The 16,110-nt window shown below is 42.7% G+C and overlaps 1 protein-coding gene and 1 long non-coding RNA gene across 2 annotated transcripts in view; one reads left to right on the top strand and one right to left on the bottom strand.

Annotated features, from left to right (window-relative positions):
• usp14 (ubiquitin specific peptidase 14) overlaps positions 1-13,922 on the top strand; it is a 34,713-nt gene extending 20,791 nt beyond the window's left edge. The window contains exons 8-16 of the mRNA XM_033019635.1: positions 903-983; positions 3,404-3,483; positions 3,948-4,062; positions 4,282-4,347; positions 5,670-5,762; positions 8,471-8,596; positions 9,709-9,775; positions 10,387-10,494; positions 13,502-13,922. Coding sequence (XP_032875526.1) covers positions 903-983; positions 3,404-3,483; positions 3,948-4,062; positions 4,282-4,347; positions 5,670-5,762; positions 8,471-8,596; positions 9,709-9,775; positions 10,387-10,494; positions 13,502-13,653 — 888 coding nt within the window. The 3' untranslated portion in view covers positions 13,654-13,922. The remainder of the gene's footprint in view (positions 1-902; positions 984-3,403; positions 3,484-3,947; positions 4,063-4,281; positions 4,348-5,669; positions 5,763-8,470; positions 8,597-9,708; positions 9,776-10,386; positions 10,495-13,501) is intronic.
• LOC116972206 lies at positions 10,488-13,505 on the bottom strand. The gene is made up of 3 exons (XR_004411739.1): positions 13,256-13,505; positions 11,352-11,359; positions 10,488-10,610 (listed from the first exon to the last, which is right to left on the bottom strand). It is a non-coding gene; the product is annotated as an uncharacterized LOC116972206 (long non-coding RNA).
• Positions 13,923-16,110: the final 2,188 nt, after the last annotated feature.

Genomic DNA, 16,110 nt, shown 5'->3' on the forward strand with positions numbered 1-16,110 from the left:
CTTATTTAGGGATATACATGTTAGATTTGGGTGGAGCAATTGAAGAAGTTTTGAGTTACTGCACTGCAATATGAAGATTGTACGACCTGTTGTCTGGTTTACTGAATAGGATGAAGGATGGAATGCCAGTTATGCAGGCTGCTTTGTTTAGTCACAAAGTCATAAGTGACAGGAGCAGAATTAGGCCATTCAGCCCATCTCTTTTTACTCTGCCATTCAGTCCTTTTGCTGCCACCGGCACTAGTTTTTGAGCTATCTGATGGTTGCAGTCATTTTACGTCATATATGTAATGTCCACCTAAATATTAATTGATCGTTCTTTTCTAAATGGCAAATCTAAAATTCCACAAGATTGGTTTAATAATATTTATCTCATTACATGGCTATTGGCTCCATTTAATTATTCAAATAACTTGATTTTCATTCCTTGCTCTTTGTTTATTCATCCCATCAGATTACTCCTCTTGCAGGTTAAGAAATCTACACCATTGAGAGTGCAATTCAAACGATTGATTTACTTAAATGAGTTAATTGAGATTTATATGCAGTCACTAATGACAGATTTGAGTAAGTTTTCCAAATTAGCCTGTTTTAACTTTGCAGTACAAATGGTATAATAGAGGAAGAAGCATCCAACTGCAGTCAATAAGATGTTGAAATCCAAATAATTATACACAAAAATGTTTTACTTAAGTTTTGAAGATTTAAAACAAAACTTTTTATTCAGTGGAGTTCCCCGATTTGATCCGTTTTATTTTCAACAAATTACCATCCAGCATAATTTTAGTGCACAAGATAACCTGTTAAATGAGTAAAAATTAATAATAAAATTTAGATTAAATGTGTTTTTGAAGATGTGACCCCTTAATGTTTCTGATGGCCCATTTATGTATCCCTTTTAGGATGCTAATGAGTGTTGGATACAGGTCATGAGGGTGCTGCAACAGAAGCTTGACCCTATGGAATTAGATGCACCAATGGAGGTAAAAATGCAGCCAACAACCTGTTGTATTTGTGTTTTCCCTCTGTACAGTGCTACGATTGTAATTTGTTATAACATGAGAGAAAGACTGGTAGTTTGCTGAAAAATTGGCATGGGTACATTAATTATCATTAGTGTTTAAGAAGGAACTGCAGATGCTGGAAAATCGAAGGTGGAGAAACTCAGCGGGTGCAGCAGTATCTATGGAGCGAAGGAAATAGGCAATGTTTCGGGCCAAAACCCTTCTTCAGACTGATGTAGGGTGGGGGGGAGAAGAAAGGAAAAAGGAAGAGGAGGAGCCCGAGGGCTGAGGGAGAGCTGAGAAGGGAAAGAGACAGCAAGGGCTACCGGAAATTAGAGAATTCAATGTTTATGCCGCTAGGGTGCAGACTGCCCAAGCGGAATATGATGTGCTGCTCCTCCAATTTCCGGTGGTGCTCATTCTGGCCATGGAGGAGGCCCAGGAAAGAGAGGTCGGATTCGGAATGGGAGGGGTAGTTGAAGTGCTGAGCCACCGGGAGATCAGGTTGGTTAATGCTGACCGAGCGGAGGTGTTCGGCGAAACGATCGCCAAGCTTACGCTTGGTCTCACCGATGTAGATCAGCTGACATCTAGAGCAGCGGATGCAATAATTGAGGTTGGAGGAGATGCAGGTGAACCTCTGTCGCACCTGGAACGACTGCTTGGGTCCTTGAATGGAGTCGAGGGGGGAGGTAAAGCGACAAGTGTAGCATCTCTTGCGGTTGCAAGGGAAAGTGCTCGGGGAGGGGGTGGTGCGGGAGGGAAGGGAAGAATTGACCAGGGAGTTGCAGAGGGAGCGGTCTTTGCGGAAACTAGACAGGGGGGGAGATGGGAAGATGTGGCGAGTGGTGGGGTCACGTTAGAGGTGGCGAAAACGACGGAGGACTATTTGTTGTATGTGACGGCTAATGGGTTGAAAGGTGAGGACTAGGGGGACTGCCCTTGTTACGCGTGGGGGGATGGGGAGAGAGCAGTGTTACGGGGTATGGAAGAGACCCTGGTGAGAGCCTCTTCTATAGTAGGGGAGGGGAACCCCCGTTCCCTGAAGAATGAGGACATTTCCGATGCCGTGGTGTGAAACAGCTCATCCTGGGAGCAGATGTGGCGGAGACGGAGGAATTGGGAGTAGGGATGGATTTAGTGTACTTTTTTTCCGTCTCAACACTTCTGATGATATTGAATCGTTCTTAAATAGTTCCAATAGTGCACTGCGGTTTATCCTTGTGATCAGTAAAGCCGTGAACTTTATGAATGTGGGTATGATTTCACCATGGGGAACACTATAGTGTATATGCATTTAACAAATGCCAATACATTCATTTCCAGTAATGAATAGTGATTAGAAGTGACATTATTGGCCTCTTTGTCGCACCTCTACTTTCTTCCCGTGAGTAGTGGTGTAAGTGTATATTAGAGGTACCCTTTTTGTACCCTAAAAATAGACAGATATTGGTTGGAGATAAATGGGCCATATTCACCCAACATTATTTGTGGAATTATGGGGAGGGGGGGAGAAGGGGTGGGGGGAGAGAAGGGGGGGGGGAGAGAGAGAAGGGGGTGGGGGAGAGGGGAGGGGAGAAGGCGGGGGGGGGGGGGGGAGAGAAGGCTGGGGGGAGAGAGGAGGGGGAGATGGGGGGAAGTGGAGAGGGCGGCAGCAGTGGGCGGCCCCGGGCGGCCGGTTGACGTCACTTGAAGCGCGTGGAAAACACAGCGTGCAGAACCATTGTCACGTCATCAGCCAAAGCCGGACCTTTTTATTTCAGATTTTTGAACATTTTGATTAATAACTTGAGAAACAAAGCATGAATTTTTCAGGTTAGACAATTTCGGAGTCCACAGGATAAATGTCTACCAGACTATGTAAACATTTTACCGTTAGAGCGTCGTTTTTTTCGAGCAGATGTCAACTTGCTCACGCACACTCAATTAATCAGAGTTTTATAGTTGTAAGGATATGATTAACTGTGGATGAGGTATACGTCCTGGGGAAGGCAGCATCGAGGCACACCCGTAAATTGCGAGGGGGAAAATTTTGCATTGTATATGTTAATAAAACTAATTAATGTTTTCATTTTTAGGGAGGGAGAATTGATGTTCAGAGATGTTACTTGGAGCAGAATTGCTCAAGCACTTTATAGTGCAGGGCAGGATTGGGTTAGGTGTGTGCACATTGAATTAAGGTTACATTCATGGAATTATTTTTTTAACCACACATAGCCAGATATATATGAAGACATAAATGCTAGAGTTTAATAGCAGACTCTTTTTGGTATAGATTATTACAAACTAATAATGGTTCTGTTGTTTAAAATTGTGGTGAATTGTGCCTGGTCTATATTATTTCTCATGTTAACATGCTAACATTTTCTTAGTTTATTTATTACTCTTCTTCCCTGTAGACTAATTCAGAGGGAGCAACAGCCTCAACACCCAAGAAAAATTTAATTGACCAATTCTTTGGTGTAGAATATGAAACCACGTATCCTTTTCTTAAAAATAAATCCAGAGCTGAGTTGTTGGGATGTGGAAAAATATTAGAAGTGCTTTTATGCAATTTTAGTTCATTGTTGTGTTACAGCACCAGTGGAGGAATTTTGTCCAAATTTTCTCGGGCACCTGGATAAGAAAGCTTTAGATGGATACGGGCTAAATGCAGGTAAATGGTACTAGCTTAGATGGGACGAGTTGGGCCAAAAGGCATGTTTCCATGCTGTATGACTGACCTGTGGTTGGAAAGGCTCTTTTGTACAAAACCATGTCAGTTTCATGCCAAAACACTGTGGTCGGGAACACTTTGGAAGAAATTGATCTGAGGGCAGGCATGCTGTAATACAACATTTTAATCCTGTTCAAGATTCAAGGGAGTTGTTCATCTGTTGCTTTGACAGCACTGTTTTCTGACAGTGTTGTCTTTCAGGTTTATCCTTAATAACTTTCATAAAGCATGAAGTGCACAGAGGCTGAAGATGAGGATGTCACAAAAGGCAAGGAGACTCAGCTTCAACTTAGTTGTTTCATAAATCAAGAAGTCAAATATCTATTCACAGGACTAAAGCTGGTAAGTGCTAAAATTTCAAATTTGTAAAGGCTCCAAAAAAAAGATTGGTTATAGCATGAGAAAACAGATGGATTGCAAATCGCTTTATTATTAAATGGCTGCACAATTAAAATGTAAAACTTTATTGTATTTCATTTTTTGTAGCTGAAAGTTGCTAAGTATTGTCAAAACTGCACCAATGTACTAGATCTGCAAATAAATTTATTTTTACTTTGTCAGCGTCTTCAAGAAGAAATCACCAAGCATTCTCCTACGTTGCAAAGAAATGCCTTGTATATCAAATCTGTAAGTATAATAAGTCTATAAATGGTTTAAAAAAAAAAAAAGAGAAACTGCTGGAGCAACTCAGCAGGTCAGGCATCATCTCTTGAGAACATGGATAGATGAGGTTTTGGATCGGGACCCTTCTTCAGACAGAGGGTGGGGGAGAAAGCTGGAAGAGAGGAGGAGGAGGAGGGGCAGGTACAAAACCTGGCAAGCACAGGTGGAAACAGGTGAAGAGGGTTTTAATAGACAAATGGATGGACAAAGGACAGAGATGAGAAGGCAGAAGGTGTAAGACAAAAGGATTGAAGAGTTGAGAATTGTGAAGCAAGAGGAGGGAATGTAGGTGGAAGAGGAAGGGGAGGAAGAAATTGGTGCAAGTTCAGGTGCGCCACGGAGGGGGGGGGGGGGAGGGGTTGATTATTTGCTAAAATTGGAGAATTCAATGCTCATACCGTTGAGTTGTAAGCGGATATGAGGTGCTCTTCCTCCAGTTTGCGTGTGATCTCATTCTGCCAATGGAGAAGGCCCAGGACAGTATGGTAGTGGGAAGAGAAGTTAAAATGGTTAGCAACTGGGAGATGCATTAAGCCTTGCCGACCGATTCTATTCTTGGCCACCGATTCTACTCTTGGTCTCGCCGATGTACAGAAGGCCACATCGGGAACACCAGATACAGGAGATGAGGTTAGAGCAGGTTCACGTGAACCTCTTTCTCATCTGGAAAGTCTGATGGGATCCTCGATGGGGATGAAGGAGGAGGTAGAGGGACAGGTGTTACATCTCTTGCAGTTGCAGAGGGCAGTAACTAGGGAGGGGGTGGTTTAGGTGGAAAGGGATGTGCAAACCAAGGAGTTGCTGAAGGAGCAGTCTCCTCAGAAGATGGGAATGGGGTGGGGACGGGAAGATGTGACTGATGGCTAATCAGTTTGGATGTGACGGAAATGTCGGAGAATGATGTGTTGCTGGTGGGGTAAAGGTAAGGACCCAGAGGAATTCTATCCTTGTTACGTTTGAGGTGAGGGTGAGTGAGAGCAGAGTCGCGGGACATAGGAGACGTCGTATAAATGTTATATTTGCGGATGAAGTGAGCATTTGATGATTGATTGCCTGTTGATTAATAAAAGTTTTGCTGCCTGCAGGCATGAATGTTTGTTTGCTGAGTTGATCATGGAATTGAAAATTGTACAATCTTGCGGACATCCCTATTTTTGATCTTCTGGTAGACTGTATAAAAGTTACACAAATTGAACAAATGATTATGGTTTTCTATTGGGTAAATGTTGTGTGCTGTGTTCTGACTGAAATTTACTAGCAGTAAACATTTTTTTCTTTTAATTTAGTCTAAAATATGCCGCTTGCCTGCCTACCTGACAGTTCAGATGGTGAGGTTTTTCTACAAGGAAAAAGAGTCTGTAAATGCCAAAGTTCTCAAGGTTTGTACTTGTAATCTATTGACAGACCACGGCACGTCTGGAAGGACAGTTTCTGCATTATTTCTCCGGATCTCCATTTCATTGAATGGTCTTGGTTTAATGTTTTAAACAATTCATTTTTTTAGGTTGCTCAGCAGACGCTGGTGCTTTGGAAACTAATTCAATTAAAATAATACAAATGGTGGCTTGAATTACACCACACACACAAAAAAAATGATGGCTATCCTTTATTAAATTAACTGCAATGTGCTCGTTATTATAGTTAACATGGATAACAAGTATTTAATTGATTACAGGCACTGAGTATTTTCAGGTTTTATTGACCTGTATGCTTACTGGAGTCAAACTTGGCTGGGAGAGTTACACATCATTACTGGAAACATTATTTTACAAATTTCATGTCCCTTTTCTCTTAAGATGAAATAATTTGTTATTTAAATTTACTGGAGTCAAACCTTGCAGGGAGAGTTAGACATGATTACTTTTTTCCAAATTTTGTGTCCCTTCTCACATAAAGTAGAATAATTGGTCATTTAAATTTACTGAAACAAATGAAAAAGAAGAAACTGATTTCCATTGCATGACATCCCCCAGCTGGAGGCTTAAAGCCCTGCGTTTCTTCCTCGACTGCAGAACCAACCAATCCCTGTCTATCGATACTCTCCTCTGCCCTCAGCAACTTTTCCTTTGACTCTTCCTATTTCCTCCAAATCCAAGGCGTAGCTATGGGCACACGCATGGGGCCTAGCTATGCCTGCCTCTTTGTAGGGTACGTCGAACAATCCTTGTTCGAGGCGTACCTTAGCCCTATCCCTGAACTCTACCTCCGCTACATTGACGACTGCATTGGTGCTACCTCCTGCACCCATGCAGAACTCACTGACTTCATCCATTTCGCCACTAACTTCCATCCAGCACTCAAATTCACCTGAACCATTTCCGACATCTCCCTACCGTTTCTAGACCTCACTATCTCCATTGCAGGTAACAGACTACTGACCTACATCTACTACAAACCCACTGACTCCCATGGCTATCTGGACTATACTTCTTCCCACCCTGCTTCCTGTAAGGACTCTATCCCCTACTCCCAATTCCTCCGTCTGTGCCGCATCTGCACCCAGTATGAGGTGTTCCAAACCCGGGTATCGGAGATGTCCTCATTCTTTAGGGAACGGGGGTTACCCTCTTCAACTATAGATGAGGCTCTCACCAGGGTCTCTTCTATAGCCCGTAGCTCCGCTGTCACTCTCCATCCCCCCACTTGTGACAAGGACAGAGTCCCTCTTGTCCTCGCCTTCCACCCCACCAGCCATCACATACAACAGATAATCCTCTGACATTTTCGCCACCTCCAATGGGATCCCACCACTGGCCACATATTCCCATCTCCCCTTTGGGCTTGCCGCAGAGACCGCTTCCTCCGTAACTCCCTGGTCAATTTGTCCCTTCCCACCCAAACCACCCCCTCCCTTGGTACTTTCCCTTGAAAGCGCAGGAAATGCTACACTTGTCGCTTTACCTCCCCCCTTGACTCCATCCAAACGATCCAAGCAGTCTTTCCAGGTGAGACAGAGGTTCACGTGCACTTCCTCCAAACTCATCTATCGCATCCGCTGCTCTAGGTGTCAACTGCTCTACATCAGTGAGACCAAGCGCAGGGTTGGCGATCGCTTCGCCCAACACTTCCACACAGTTCGCATTAACCAACCCGAACCCCCGGTGGCTCAGCACTTCAACTCCCCCTCCAATTCCGTATCCGACCTTTCTGTCCTGGGCTTCCTCCATGACCAGAGTGAGTCCCACTGCAAATTTGAGGAGCAGCACCTCATATTTTGCTTGGGTTGTTTACACCCCAATGGTATGAACATTGACTTCTCTAATTTCAGGTAGTCCCTGCTTTCTCCCTCCCTCCCCTCCCCAGCTCTCCTGCAGCCCAATGTCTCCGCCTCTTCCTTTCTTCTTCCCGCGCCCCCCCCACCCCCACCCTCTCATCAATCTGAAGAAGGGACTCGACCCGAAACATCACCTATTCCTTTGTTCCATAGATGCTGTCTCACCCGCTGAGTCTCTCCAGCATTTCTGTCTACCTTCCATTGTGTATGATTATTTTGATAACCGCCAGACACCACTGAGTGAATGATGGCACTTGCAGTCTGCAGATACAGCTTGGTGTCAGATATTACAGATAATCACACTCCTCCCCATCTGCAGACTGTTCCTCTGCTGTCCATTCTGTGTGTACTTTACTAAAAGAAAATCTCAGTTGATAGCAGTTTTAGATTGATCACTGTATCAGCAGCCAAAAGTAAGTTTCCTGTTCATTGTATTAAAAAAATCTACTAAATTGTATCAATCCTCACTCAACATCTTTTTCTCTACTGTGCAAGTAATTGTATTTTTAATTGGATCAGTCCAGCTGTCTTGCTTTCTACCTTGGGGCTTCCCTCCTGATACTTTTACAATTTAACAAACTTACATGCTGGTTATTTGTGTTGGCAATGGCGATTTCAGTTCTTAGTGTTGAAATGATAGCTTTGTGATAAACTTTTTGCATGCATTTGGCGTTTGTTATTGCCATTGTTAGACTTTGCAGCATAGCATTTTAGCAAATAAATGTGCATTAGAAGTCTTTGAAGGCACATTAATGTATTAGTAATTTAGTTTTGCAATTGTAAATAGAAAATGTGTTTTGTAATTGTCTTCAGGATGTCAAGTTTCCTTTAATGCTGGATGTATATGAACTATGTGTACCAAGCCTCCAAGAAAATATGGTTCCACATAGGTTAAAATTCAAGGAAGAGGAAGACCGAAAGGTTGATGTGCAGACAAAGGTAAATTAAGGCCTATTCTTGTAACTTCATGTAAAAGTTGTTTGTACAGTGAAGCTCTTGCTCTTTTTTAGCTTAGTTTAGTTTAGAGATACAGCGCGGAAACAGGCCCTTCGGCCCACCGAGTCCGCGCCGACCAGTGATCCCCGCATATTAAAATTATCCTACACAAACTAGGGACAATTTTTACATTTACCAAGCCAATTTATCTACAAACCTGTACATCTTTTGAGTGTGGGAGGAAACCAAAGATCTCGGAGAAAACCCATGCATGCGGTCAGGGGGAGAACGTACAAACTCCGTACAGACAGCACCCGTAATCGGGATTGAACCCTGGCCTCCAGCGCTGCATGTGCTGTAAGGCAGCAACTACCGCTGTACCACCATGACTCTGCAGGACCACTTTGCACAACTTCAGAATAGAAAGTTCTGAAGAAGGGCCTCGACCTGAAATTCCTTCTCTCCAGAGATGCTGCTTGTCCTGCTGAGTTACTCCAGCTTTTTGTGTCTATCTTCAGAATAGAAAAAAACATATTTCTCATTTTCTACGTCATTCAATAGAATTTGAAAAATATATTAAATGAATGCAATTTTTTAATGCTATAATCATATTGCAGAATTGATTTCGTCAAACACTTTCTATAATTGTAATTTTAGAATTAATTGGGCAATTAATTTCGAATCAAACTGGGCAACATTTGTTTCTAAAGGAAAATGCATTTTATCTATTTCACTGCACTATGTTCCTTGTATCTTGTAGCACTTCATGTTCAGAAGCAGCATCGTGTGTTGGGTAGCACCAGCACAATTGAGACATTCTGAATTCAGATTTCATGTAGGGGACAAAGTTTGAATGCCCTGCTATATTGAATCACATTGAACTCTGACACTGGTTTATGGAGAATTGGTTGCCAATATTTTGGCAGAATTTCATAAACATTGTTATTTGAAAATAAGTTGTATTTGGTGGTAAACTTTGTATATATTATCGTCTAACATATGTTTTAGCAAGTTTTATTTGTCGTAATAATGCATTTTATTTACTCAACAATCATTCATAATCACTAAAGTTTGATAAAGCACTAATTTGATTACATTTTCATTTTTATCATTAGACTAGCACTAAAAATGGAAGTGGAGAGCCAAAAGACGTCAAGTATGAGCCATTTTATTTCCCTGATGGTATGTGGATTAGTATTTTTCTTCTAATGTGAAGCTTTTTTGGTATTCTGCAGTGTAAAATAATCGATAATTACTGAAGTTGAAAGATGCTAGATTGTAGTAACATCCAGCACTTGCTTCAGGCTGTGCAGCAATATTTTGGTTTACATTGAAAACATTTGTAACATGCTGCTAAGTAGCCAGGAGAAACAGTTTGCTTTTTCTCTCCTGGACCAACTGTTCTGGATATGCTGAATGAGCTGGAAGTTTTTCCCAGGTCTGAAGTATTTTATTTTATATAAAAAAAAACTTGAGGTAGAAAGATAAAGAAAGTTATGATTGCTGTAAGTGTTTGTATAACATTTCAAAATACAATTTCGCAACATTTTCTTGAAATCAATTTAGGACTCCTTTCAAGTCCAAACAATACCATCTGCAATCGAACTGCTGAGTTTCTACTTGTCACAAAATTGGTCTGAGTTAAACTCGTAAAATGCATGTACTGGGTCTGTTTAGTGTCTTCTTAAAGCTCCGTGTAACTAAGATTAGAAATGTAATAATATAGGAATTAAATGTGTTCTTTTTTCCATTATAGTTAAAAAAATACTATAAACATTGTTTTATTTTAATAGATTTAGGCTCCAATAACAGTGGATACTATGACCTTATGGCAGTGCTAACGCATCAAGGCAGATCCAGTTCATCTGGTCATTACGTAGCTTGGGTTAGAAGAAAATCAGGTACTTTTTCTTGCTTGATACAATCACATTGCATGATCTAAATATTAGGAAGAGGCTTTTATTCCTGCTCAATGTCAAACTGAAGCAATTCAACATTGCTATCATTTTAGATGAAACTAGACCAAGTGCAGACCCGTTGGGTCTGTTTCCCCAACGGCGTTTTGCAGGGGGGGGGGGGGGGAGGGGGGGGCTGCGGCATCAAACTCATATTAACCAACCCCCAAACACACAGGTGGGGGGAGGGAGGGGGGATGTGAAGAGGGGAGGGAGGGGAGAGGAGGTGGAGGAAATGGGACAGATTTGGGAGGGAAAGGAGAGCGGGGTAGGGGGTGAGAGAGGGGGATGGGGAGATAGATGTGGTGGAGGGGGAGGATGGGGAGGTAGGGAAGGAGGGAGGGAGGGGGAGAGGGGTGGGGGAGAGAGGGGAAAGAGTGGAGAGGGAGGTGGAGAGGGGTAGGGGGAGTGATGGAAGAGGGACAGAGGGGTAGGAGGAAGGGGGTGGCGTAGAGAGGGAAGGGGGGTGGGGGAGAGAGGGATGGGTGGGAGAGGGGTTTCGGAGAGGGAAACATAGAACCATTGAAATTAAGTGCAGGAGTAGGCCATTCGGCCCTTCGAGCCTGCACCACCATTCAATATGATCGTGGCTGATCATCCAACTCAGTATCCTGTACCTGCCTTCTCTCCATACCCCCTGATCCCTTTAGCCACAAGGACCACATCTAACTCCCTCTTAAATACAGCCAATGAACAGGCCTCAACTACCTTCTGTGCCAGTGAATTCCAGAGATTCACCACTCTCTGTGTTAAAAATGTTTTTCTCATCTCGGTCCTAAAAGATTTACCCCTTATCCTTAAACTGTGACCCCTTGTTCTGGACTTCCCCAACATCTGGAACAATCTTCCTGCATCTAGCCTGTCCAACCCCTTAAGAATTTTGTAAGTTTCTATAAGATACCCCCTCAATCTTTTAAATTCTGGCATGTACAAGCCGAGTCTATCCAGTCTTTCGTCATATGAAAGTCCTGACATCCCAGGAATCAGTCTGGTGAACCTTCTCTGTACTCCCTCTATGGCAACGATGTATTTGAACATTGGGCATTGTGACATCACACGATGGAACGTTCACCAGGGGCTGGGGCTGGTGCTGCTTCTATGGGTGAGAAGCCAGTTTAGTTGTGAAATATTGGGGGGGGGGGGGTGGGTTAGGATTTGATTAAAAACGTGCACTTAAACACGACGACCAATGGCAAACCCGTTGGGTCTGATCCCCCAACGCAGCCGTTCCCTACCCGTAGCCCCCACTGGGGGGGGGGGGTGGGGGGCGGGCGCCTCACACACACTAACCACCCCCACACACAGAGTTGGAAAAGTGCATAAAGACCGTTCCCTACCTGTAGCCCCCAGGGGAGATTTGGTCGTCGAAGTCGGGTCCCTGCCGTCTTAAAATATCGTATCTTGAAGTCGTCGAAGTCGGGTCCGTCTCGGCAACGCGTGGGGGGGGTGGTGGGGGGGTTAGCGGTGCGGCATCACACACACGATGCTTCGACACACACAGAGCCTTAAAAGTGTAAATGCCCGACCTCTTTTCCGTTTTTCTCTAATTTAATTAAGATGTGCAGGTGGTGTTCTTATCGAGGTTCAGGGGTGAATGACGTAAATATTTTCACACAATATGGGAACATCTCATGTTGTCTTGAAGGCTCCTCGGCCCACATCTGACTCTCTGTACTGTCACTATGGCAACGATGTCTATGAGCACTGGGCATTGTGACATCACACGATGGAACGTTCACCATTGGCTGGGGCTCCTGCATAGGCATATGTAAATGAATCCAGTCCGATTGGACATATGTGAAGATTGGGCATTGTGACATCACACGATGGAACGCTCAGCAGGGGCTGGTGCTGGTGAAGGTTCTGTGGGTGTGAAGCCAGTTTAGTTTTGAAATATTGGGGGGGGGGGGGGGGGTTAGGATTTGATTAAAAACGTACACTTAAACACGTCGAAATGTAATGAGGAACGGATACTTAGAAAGAAAAGAGAAATCTCTACCAAAATGGAAAAGATGTCGGCGATTCAGCGTTCCCCCTTATCCTTAAACTTTGACCCCTTGTTCTGGTCTTCCCCAACATCCGGAACAATCTTCCTGCATCTAGCCTGTCCAACCCCTTAAGAATTTTAAACGTCTCTATAAGATACCCCCTCAATCTTCTAAAATCTAGCGATTACAAGGCGAGTCTATCCAGTCTTTCTTCATATGAAAGTTCTGACATAACAGGAATCAGCCTGGTGAACCTTCTCTGTACTCCCTCTATGGCAACGATGTCTTTGAACATTGGGCATTGTGACATCACACGATGGAACGTTCACCATTGGCTTGGGCTCCTGCATAGGCATATGTAAATGAATCCATTCCGATTGGACATATGTGAAGATTGGGCATTGTGACATCACACGATGGAACGTTCAGCAGGGGCTGGGGCTGGTGAAGGTTCTGTGGGTGTGAAGCCAGTTTAGTTTTGAAATATTGGGGGGGGGGGGTTAGGATTTGATTAAAAACGTGTACTTAAACACGACGGAATGTAATGAGGAGCGGATACTTAGAAAGAAAAGTGAAATCTCTACCGAAATGGAAAAGATGTCGGCGATTCTGCGTCCAGTTTCGGAGTTGCAGGGAATCAATGGAAGAAATGTGACAGCCGGACGGAGTTCCGTTTCGGAATTTTGGGCGAGAGTTTTATATATTAATAGATGTAACACTTGGCAGCCTTTGTTGGCTTCATTCATAAACCTCTAATGTTATATGTATGAGTTTTTGTGGGTTTTAACCATAGCAGTTGCACATCTTGCCTGTTGCAACTGCATTCCATGCTGACATGACCGTTTTGAAATAAATTTGGACATCAGTCCTTGAGATCTGCATGTAAATCTGTAGGGCAACTGACATCTGTTTTGTTCTTAAATGTGAAGGTTCCCATTTCTCATTTGTATTGCTTTAATTTTTAGATGAGTGGATTAAATTTGACGACGATAAAGTCAGCGTTGTGGTGCCTGAAGATATTCTGAAACTGTCTGGCGGTGGTGACTGGCACATAGCCTATGTTCTACTGTACGGGCCTCGTAGACTAGAAGTCATTGAAGATGAAGCCCCGCAGTGATGTTGTAGTTGAATGCAACTACCTTAATTTTCCTTGTCCTGCATGGCTGTTACTGTTGCGCAATGCCTTCACTTTCTGTGGCTTACCTTAATTGGAAATAAGACTGCAAAGGGAAGGTGTTGTCTTAACTGTGATCCTGGTATTGCTTAACATCACCTACCAAACCTTTTGAAACAAATCAGGTATTAGTTGAAGAAGACCTGTGGATTTGATCTGTTCTTAATTCTGACACTTCTCCATGTGAAATAATAAAAAAAAGTGATCCATAATTTTGTGTTTCTTCCTCTTGTTTCTAGTTTTCAGTCAAAAGTGTGTGTGTGAATATTCAATTGAATTGGGTTTCTTCAAAGTATACTACAGGTTAAAGCTACAATGTAAAATTTGCATTATAAATTTTACATTGCAAATAAGCCTAATTCTAAAATGTTCTAGTGTTCCTTACCATTGTACTGCTGCTCCAACCTAAACCAGTTTACCTAAAATCACATTTTGTTGTATAAAGTTAATTCATTAATCTTTTTTCTAAAACTTTGAAATTCAACGATAATTGAAAAGTAGCTTAATTGGTTTCTGAACTGGTTGTGAATCATCACCCTATCATGTTAGATTAAAATCAGTCCTAAATTTCTGAAGTTATTTGGGGATTAAGTTTTTCCCTTCAAATGGTGAGTAATATGACAGTCGGCTGTTGGTATCTTAAGCCTTGATTCATATCAGGCTGGGCAAGAAACTGCAGTGGTTGCTGCCTGACTTGTTTTCCACTCAGCACTTTTTCTATATTTGAAGATTAAAGTGTGGCTTTTTGAACTTTGTGAATACAATTTACAGATTTGATGGCTCAATTACACAAATATGACTTGGTGACATTGCAGAGGCTCAGCTTTTCTAATGAGATGATGGTTCAAAACATGGTTAGAATCAATGAAGCATCGAATACCATCCACTTTGAAAAGCCATGCAACGGCACCATCAAAATTGTCAGAGGGTGGATCTGCATTAATGAAGGTCAGCTAATTTGCCCTTCCCATCTCCCTTCATTTACTGAACAGTTGGTTGCCCTTTCATTCTTCCTTAAAGTACAGATGTGCACAAACCTTTGCTCTGGCAATGAAAGGGGATGCAAGTGATTTGTGAATGAAAAGAATCATGGCAGCTGCCAAGGTAGTGGAACACAAGCTTGCATGATATCCTTCTGATTTTAGACATTATGACAATAATCAAGTAAAAGCCCTGCAAATCATGATGGTATCAGGCTCATCTCTAGGTATCAATGTAGCTCAAAACTCTGCAGACGACTGAAATCTTAAATAATAACAAAGTGCTAGAAGCCTTCAGCCGATCAGGCAGCATTTATGGAAAAAAGTTAACATTTTTACTTTGGCTCAGGAAATAAAAATGTTAACTCGGCACTCTTAGTCTGAAATCTTGGAACCGTTTTCCGCCATTTCCATTTATCCATGGAGAAATCCAAGCAAGTGCTTCAAAACTGCAACGCTACTACCAGCATGATGGAAGTGAAGTTGATAAGTAATAGGAGCAGAATTAGGCCATTTGGCCCATCAAGTCTACACCACCATTCAATCTATCTCTCCCTCTTAACCCCATTCTCCTGCCTTCTCCCCATAACCCCTGACACCCGTACCAATCAAAGCTGGAGGCAAAGAAATTAAAAGCGACAATGTTTTTGATTCAACCACAATATGGTTCCAATATGTTTCTGGCCACCTTAGCGGGGTAACTTAGACCCGGAGACTGGCAGATGATTTTACAATATTCTAGGTTATGCTTTTACGTTTGTACCTTTTTCAAAATAATATTACTGGTATTCCTTAGGCCATATGAAAGTTCCCAGCTACTACAATATAATTTTCAGCTGCAGAATCGCATTAAAAGTGATTACTAATTGTAACAAACATTTGCAGAGATTTAAATGATTTGAGATGATCGACCAGGTCACTGGAGAAATGAAACTTGGGTGGTACTAGAAATGCCTCTCTTTCCTCTGTACAGATGTGTTATTTGTGTGGTAGTGGAGAAATCAAGGAAGTGCAAGCGACAGTACTGATCAACCTAATGGACCCTGGACCTGGTTTAACTTTAACAGAGGTTGTAGTCTGTTTTTGATGGCCTCCTACTGGGTAAATTTAGGCCTGAGTAAAAATTGGAATGGGTGACGAGCAGAATTTCTTGTGAATTATGCCCAGTGCTTTAAGTATAGGCAGGTTTAAGATTTACATTACCCAAGGATCTTGATCGATTGGCTAGGTGGGCTGAGGAACGGTTGATGGAATTTAATTCAGAGAAATGTGAGATGTTGCATTTTGGGAAACATGGGCAGGACCTACACAGTGAATGGTTGGGCTCTGGGGAGTGTTGTAGAGCAGAGGAACTAAGGAGTGCAGGTGCACTCAAATGGTTCCTTGAAGGTCGAGTCGCAGGTAGATAAGGTGGTCAAAG

This window comes from Amblyraja radiata, chromosome 4, assembly GCF_010909765.2.
Source record: "Amblyraja radiata isolate CabotCenter1 chromosome 4, sAmbRad1.1.pri, whole genome shotgun sequence".
NCBI lineage: Eukaryota > Metazoa > Chordata > Chondrichthyes > Rajiformes > Rajidae > Amblyraja > Amblyraja radiata.